The sequence below is a fragment of the Parambassis ranga genome, chromosome 9 (genome assembly GCF_900634625.1).
Source record: "Parambassis ranga chromosome 9, fParRan2.1, whole genome shotgun sequence".
Taxonomy (NCBI): Eukaryota; Metazoa; Chordata; class Actinopteri; family Ambassidae; genus Parambassis; species Parambassis ranga.
In genome coordinates, this window is record NC_041030.1 from 3,709,584 (window position 1) to 3,717,714 (window position 8,131).

At 41.5% G+C, this 8,131-nt stretch overlaps 1 protein-coding gene across 1 annotated transcript; it reads left to right on the plus strand.

The window, feature by feature from the left end:
- The first annotated feature begins 233 nt into the window (after positions 1-233).
- On the plus strand, positions 234-5,232 carry ap3m2 (adaptor related protein complex 3 subunit mu 2). The gene is made up of 9 exons (XM_028415243.1): positions 234-350; positions 1,293-1,570; positions 1,657-1,828; positions 1,932-2,069; positions 2,249-2,334; positions 2,568-2,701; positions 2,855-3,062; positions 3,163-3,307; positions 3,854-5,232. Exons 2-9 carry the CDS (start codon positions 1,298-1,300, stop codon positions 3,952-3,954), a joined length of 1,257 nt encoding a protein of 418 aa, XP_028271044.1. The 5' UTR covers positions 234-350; positions 1,293-1,297; the 3' UTR covers positions 3,955-5,232.
- Positions 5,233-8,131: the final 2,899 nt, after the last annotated feature.

An 8,131-nucleotide genomic window follows, 5' to 3' on the forward strand; every position in this document is an offset into this window, starting at 1 on the left:
GTTTAAATGGAGCAGAGCTCCACAAGATGAAATCTGATACTGGAAACAAAATGTCAGACCAGGTACATCTTAAAGCCAATCAGCGTGAAGCGTTGCTGCTGTTTACTGTGGCACTCCCACCACGGACCAATCACAGCCGAGTCACGAGCTACCAACTTCCGTAAATTTGACCTATGACATTTTTCAGTAGGCGGGATTAAGCAGTCTTCCGGGCGTCTGATTGGTCTGCTGTCCTTCTCCATCCTTTCGCGTCAGGATCTGCTTCTCCACCTAACGGGAAGCAAGGACAGCGGCTTAATCTTTCATTTGAAGAAAAAAGGCGACACGAAACCGTCCAAAATTTGTCTTCGGTAAGTCAGTTGCAGTCTGTGAATGTATTCATCGGAAAATTATACCACACTGCATCGTTAACTGACCGTGTTTCCATAATGTTTTGTGCCGGGTGACGGAGCTTTTCCTCTGTCATGAGACCGGAGGAGGGACTGATGTAGCATCTTGTACGGAGATGGAGGCCTACAATTGCAATATGTTATCGACAGCTAGCGACTACTCGCTGAAATGTTTTCTTTCAATGGTCAAGCGTGCAGTTTATTAAGGCTCTTGTATCTCTGAGTTCTGTCCGGTCCGAACCCGATACCTGTTCCGCATATTTAATGATAGTTCCCGTGTCGTATTTCGCAGCCAGTTTAAGTTAAGACGACTTTCTACTAACTTACTGTATTAAGTAACCTGGGGTATTTAGTTCAGAATATATCAAATTGTTTTAATTTTAAAATATTAATTTAAGGTGACTTTGCAATGGCTCATCATGTGTACACTGCATTAATTTTGCTGATCAATAATGCTTAAAACCCACAGTGCTATGCTATATATGTATATAGGTAGATTTTTTTTTTAGAATTTAGTTACAGACAGTATTGATAGGTAAGTAACATGAACAGATCAATGTAAGTATACCAGATATTACAGAGTACAATCATCTACCATGCTACATGTCTGTCCCTGTCCCTCTTTTAACCTGATGGTTCAGTCCTTGTCAGCCATCACATGTGGTTGATCCTTAGGCACACACATCAGTCAGCAGGTGCCTCTGGCTGAGCAGTGTGATCATGCAATCAATCCATTTTGTATTTGTCATAGTGTGTGCCATGTAAGGAAACCAATAAAGACCATGCACACCTTTTTTTTTAAACACAGGTTAATGAGTATTAATGACCACAAGTTCATTTATATAACAGAAGGAGCTTTCTAAGGTTTGTTCATTGGAGTGCTTTGGTTCTTTTTCCCTCCAGCCAAAATGATCCACAGCCTGTTTCTGGTCAATGCTTCGGGGGATATTTTCCTGGAGAAACACTGGAAAAGCGTGGTCAGCCGCTCAGTGTGCGACTACTTCTTTGAGGCACTGGAGCGCGCCACAGAACCAGAGAACGTCCCACCGGTGATCCCTACGCCGCATCATTACCTTATCAGTGTGCTCAGGCATCGCATCTACTTTGTGGCAGTCATCCAGAGTGAGGTGCCACCGCTCTTCGTCATCGAGTTTCTGCACAGAGTTGTCGACACCTTCCAGGTTGTGCCTACCTTTAATTTTTGTGTTTAATTCTAATACCTTATATGTGACTTTATATACTCATATGCTGTGTTCTTTCTTCTCAGGACTATTTTGGAGTGTGTACAGAAGCAGCCATTAAAGACAATGTGGTAGTAGTCTATGAACTATTGGAGGAGATGCTGGACAATGGGTTTCCCTTGGCCACAGAGTCCAACATCCTCAAAGAGCTCATTAAGCCTCCCACCATCCTCCGCACAATGGTCAACACCATCACAGGTCAACATTTACATTTTAACTGGCTTGCTTTGTTAGTATAGTTATTACCATGTAAATGGACTCTGTGTCTGTATCCTACATCGGGTTAATGTCTGTATTCCAGGTAGCACCAATGTGGGCGAACAGCTACCTACAGGCCAGCTGTCAGTGGTGCCATGGCGACGCACTGGGGTCAAGTACACAAACAATGAAGCCTATTTTGACGTGGTGGAGGAAATTGATGCTATCATTGATAAATCAGGTATTGTTTGAACATCACATAGAGAACTATGTGCATGAGAAAATGACATTTTGATGTTGCCCAATACAGTGAAATATATGTTTATGCCACTACTAGAGCCTCAGAAACATTCTCACTACTAATACAAAGTTCTTGCTCACTGTTACAGTCTCAAATCAACCACTGACCTCTCCCCACAGGCTCCACCATTACAGCAGAAATTCAGGGAGTTATTGATGCCTGTGTAAAGCTGACAGGAATGCCTGACCTCACTCTCTCATTCATGGTGAGTCTTTTTTTTTTACTTTTGAGTCTTCTGTTCTCAGTTAAGACTTGAGAACCAATTTGTGATCTACACTCCCTATAATGTTTGTCAAATATACTGTAAATTCTCATTTTCCAGTTTCCACTCATTCAAGTGGTCATAACTGTTCTTTACTTGGCTGGTTGGAAATGTTAGAGAAAAAAATAACTGTAATAGTAATCAAACCAACTAAGGGTTTTTCCTTTCTCTTCCAGAATCCTCGGCTGCTTGATGATGTCAGTTTCCACCCATGTGTTCGGTTCAAGCGCTGGGAGGCTGAGCGGATCCTCTCCTTCATCCCGCCTGATGGAAACTTCCGGTTGCTCTCCTACCACGTCAGCTCACAGAAGTCAGTTTGCATTTAGAATCCTCTCTTGTGTGTTTTTATCCAGAGGCCACCGTTACAATCTGTGCCTTGTCTAATGGAGCAGTCTACAAGTATTGGAAAACAGAAACAATTATGTCTCTGACTCGGCTGTGTTTTGATCTGCATCTTCTCCAGCCTGGTGGCGATTCCAGTATATGTCAAGCATAACATCACTTTTCGAGAAGGAAGCTCGCAGGGACGCTTTGACTTGACGCTGGGTCCCAAACAGACAATGGGCAAGGCCGTTGAATCCGTCTTAGTCAGCAGCCAGCTGCCCCGGGGTGTCCTCAATGCCAACCTTAACCCCTCCCAGGGAACGTACACCTTTGACCCAGTCACAAAGGTGAGTTTGTTTGTTAGGATAAAGAAATGCCATAAGGTCGTTTTGCTTTTTCTGATTTATGGTCGACACTTAATACTGCAATCTTTTGAATGTTTGCTAGCTGTTGTCATGGGATGTTGGCAAGATCAATCCACAGAAGCTTCCCAGTTTAAAGGGCACTATGAGCCTGCAGGCTGGAGCCTCCAAACCTGACGAGAACCCCACCATTAACATCCAGTTTAAGATCCAACAGATGGCTATTTCAGGTACACACAATATTTATGGCTGTGTTTTAACAAATGTTAAAATTCTCCATCCTTTCACAGACAGCTGCAGATTGATCAGCTTTTTAATCAATGGATATCATATTAATTTCTATTTTGAACTGCTGATAAATGATCTCAGACTCCATGTGTTGAAGCAGCTTTAATCACATGCCCTGCTCAGCTGACAACCACCTGACAGTCCTACTCTTAGAGAACTGTGACACAGCGGCCACTAGATGGTGCCAAATGCAACAAATACACTTCCTTCCTCACATAACGAGAACAAATAGGTTTTAGGATATTACAGCAGTGTAAAAATCTACATTTTAATACATGCATTTTCTTACTTTCTGTTTCTTATTTTCTGTATTATTTTCTTACATGATAATCCTACCTATATAATCTGTCTTTAACAAAATCTCGGAGATCAGGAGTGCTTTTTACCATGTCATCAATCATTTATATATCAGTGACTGCTTTTGTCCACAATAGTCACCACATTACCAGCATATTGTGACATCCCTTATTAATATCTGTGTCCTTCAGGACTAAAGGTGAATCGGCTGGACATGTACGGTGAGAAGTATAAACCTTTCAAAGGCATCAAATACATGACCAAGGCTGGCAAGTTCCAGGTCCGGACATAAAGACTGCTACTCTGTGGCTACTGGACCAAACCACCAAGAGACCTAGTGACGGAAGTTGGTACATTCCCTGTGTATTTGCATTTACTATGAAGGTTTACCTACACAAACTGGAGGCTACTTGTATCAGTGAAGAGTGGACCATTGCACATAGAAATAAAACCTCTGTTGTTAACTGGTTAAAGCTCCGACTGCGAGTTTGAACCAAGTGTCCTAAAACATTGTCATCTCCGAGGCCTCATTAATGCTATAGTATAATAACTGTGATGGCATGATCTGTATTGTCAGACAAATATTTAGTGCTGTCATGTCAAGCAAGATCAATGGCAGCACACAAGTCAAGAAACTACTGATATGGATTAGATCAATGTTATGTACCAGCCTGAGTGATTATGATTGTGACCTTTTTTAAACTACAGTTGCTCCTCTAATGATCACCTATTCTCCGAAGAGTCCCCACTTTTAACCGCTAGTGAAAATCCTCAGTCTATTTGACTGACTATCTGTCCAGTGTTTCTGATTCCTCTGGCAGCTCTTTTTTCCCTCTGTTTTCTGTTTGTTCTCTTCTTGTCTCCTCTGCAATGATTTGACTTTTGTCTGCAGCACTGGAGTCGACATGTTGCAGGACACATGAGACATGTGACACTGGAACCGTCCTCAGTCATGCACCTTTTGCAGCTGCTGGTACTAACATTTCATTTTGAGTATTGCTGTTCAGGCTATTTATTACCAATTCCTGTTATTATTTATTAAACTAAACCACCCAGTAATGTGTTAATACTAAGACTGAATTCCTAAAAACCTTTTTTTGTTTCATTTTCTATTCTATTGAAACAAATCTGTTGATTTGTTGAGATCCAAATTATCTCAAAATGTTTTCTCGGTGCATCACGACCCTAACTGTCAGAGAAACGGTATAATGTGTGTTTCTGCTATATAGCATAACATTTTGAATGTTGCCATGGCAACTGAGCTAAACCAGTGCTGGAGCGATAAGGTGATACATTCATGCCTCTGGGTCTGTGCTGGAATCAGCCCACCATCATGTTCTGCTCTCTTACAACTGGCACTGATTTTCATGGTTACTACAAATACACTGGTGTTCACAACCCAAAACAAAAGGAAGCGCATATGTAACGGTGTATTTAGAGTCCACGGTAATGGAGAGGAACATCCGGAAAATGTTGAAAGTTTGCATTTTGTGTTTACAGCATTTTGTTTGTTTGTTCAGCTGCCTCCAAAGGAGAGGAAAATAAATATTCAGTGTGTTATATGAATGAATACACTTTGTGAATATGTCTTAATACTGGGACGGTAGAAATGAGTTTCGATTCTTCATGTGTATTAGCAGTGATTTGGCCATAAACTTGTGAAAGTTTAGTCACAGTGAGATACTTTATCATAACACAGACACATACTGGAGACGATGTGTTAGTTGGTGTCAGATGGACACCATCTAAGATGTGCCCTATATTTCTTAATGTTTGCCATCATTACTTCTTCCCAAAGAAAGAACGCTGATATTGATTAATGATATATTGATTTCTATTCAAATTGTGGTTATCAAATGTTTTTGTGAGTCTTGCTCCTCACTGTGGTGTAAAGCTGTTTTTTTTGTTAAAGAATTTCCTTAAACTGTATCTATACCTAATGTATCTAACTGAAAACCTTAAATTAAGGGTTCAGGTCAGAATGTTCAGCTAATGCATGACTCCCTGTGATTTATCGCATGATTAATGACACCAATATAGATTTTAGTTACTCAAAACTTGCTGGAAGCATTCTTCATGCATTCCTCAAAATATGACTAATGTGACTCCTTATTTTAAAGTTACTGACAAACTTGACACATTGAGGTTGGATGGAGCCATCCAGAGGACGCTGCTCTTCCTCTTATGAACGAAAGAAAACAAATGTGATCAGCAGAATATGAAAACTCCTCATCCTCGTTTTCGTCACAGTAGCAACATCTGGCCAAAATCCCGCCCGTGACATCACAGGAGCGGCCAAGAGTTTGCGTGACCCCACCCGCTTCCCTGTGCTCCAGCTGGCAGGACTCCACTCCATAATTTACTGATGACTTAAGTAGATGCTACTACTACTACTACTACTACAACTACTACAACTGGCTCTAACTTAATCCTCACCTCTTGTGTGCGTAAGTTGAAGCGGGGAAAGCTCAGATCGTTTTTCCCCCGCTGTCAACTAATGCACACGCACAGAACTTCTCATAACTTTACGCTCTTTAAAAGGTTGACGTGAGGAGAAAGATCGAGGCCATTGGTGGTAAGTTGTCACTTTTATTATGCTTTTTTTAGAGTTTTGTGCAGTTTCTGTTCCTCTGCAGTACTTTGAATAACAAAAGTTTTTAATAGTTAATCTAATCTTTATTATGAGTGCATTTTGGTGGGTATTGCTCAACAACATCAGGACCTGAGAGTCACGCTGGATGCAGGCTCCAAAGATAACATGTGTATTCACGCGCGGGGAAGTGCCGTTTATGTCACTTAACGTAATTAGCCGCGTGTCCTCAGTCACACTCCTGAGTGTGTGTGTGTGTGTGTGTGTGTGTGTGTGTGTGTGTGTTTGTGTGTGTGTGTGTTCATGCAGCCACAGATAACGGTCATTGTCGTGATGTAAGTCTGTTGGTTCTATCTGCTTGCTTTGATCAGTGTGTGGGCCGGCCGCGCTCCCTGCAGCGATCCCCGCCACTCAGCACGTGGGTCTACAGTAACAGTAGCATGTTTGACAGGAGCGCGTGCTGATTTAAAAAAATCTTTAGTAATCAGCGTTGGCAGCACGCGCGCTGCGGCTGCGCATTAGCACTTACCTGTATCTAAATATTCCAGCTGTGGCCTGACAGCTGTGCTGTTAATGGCAGACCTGACATGAACACGGGCTCATTTCTTCCTGCAGTTATGGAGTGAGTGGGTTGTGGACTGTGGCGTTGGAAGGTACTCGTGACCAAAATGACCCAGGTTATGTTCCCCCATATTTACTCATAAGCAAAAATGCGCTGTCCTGCTAGCAGAGCCTAAAATTATAATTAGCATTAACTACTATAGCTAGGCAACAAAATGACTAGCTGTGCAAACCAACGTCTGCAAGGTTTATTTCTAACAAAATTAAGCACATGTGAACTGTGTGTTTATAAGATACTCGTAGCTGTGCATATTACACAGGCTATTTTCTTAATACATTTATAAACAAAAATGAGCTATCCTGCTAGCCTAGCTTAAGTTGTAAATAGCATTAGTTACACATGGGCTATGACAGCACATGTTATATACACATATAACATGTGCTGTCTCTGTGGTCCCTTGAAAAACTGCGAAAATGATGAATTTCACATTTTTGCCATGTGACATCACATTATATATATATATATATATATATATATATAGCACTAAAATTATTTTAAATAATTCTATGTCAAGAAAAAACACATTTAATTTTCTCTGTCACTAATTGCTTGAATCCATATTCTGTGTACAAGCCCATTGTGAAATGTTAGGCTTAGACATTTACCCTCTATAGAAATATCTACAACTTTATCTACAACCATCCTCAGTGTCGGCTGTGACAGAGGCTGAAGCAAAGGAACACTGGTTTTCTCAGCTTAGTTCACTTTACTGACGGTTGACTGAAGCCTGCAACCACAAGACAAAGAGAACTGTCCCTGGCATCAACTTATCAATCCCCACCCCCCACTCCCTTCTTTCCTGCGTGGAGATATAAGTCCCTGTCTCCCAGTCCATGTGGGGTCTGCCATTAAAACTCTGGGTCTTCTCAAACTGCTCACGTAGGCCTCTATGGCAGTGAGCCAACTGGATTCACAGCACTGACAGCTGTTTTTAGAAACCAGACGATAATCAGACACAAAGTCGTGGAAGTCAGACAGAACTCTAATGCCTGGTAATGCATTGTTTAACATCACAGCTAGTGACATATGTTAGTCTTGGAAAATACCAATATCTTTTTATCTTATGACTGTTAATTTAAAAGTTTTCTTTGCATATTTCCAGACAGCCGGGAAGAACTTTACCATGAATCTTCTGCTCCTCAGAAAGTGCTGGGCTGCCAACCATCCATCAGGATAGATGGACTCCACCGTAAAGGTTTCCACTTCAAGGATTCTCCAGGCCCATCTGGGTGACCAGGAGCACGGTATCATAATTAT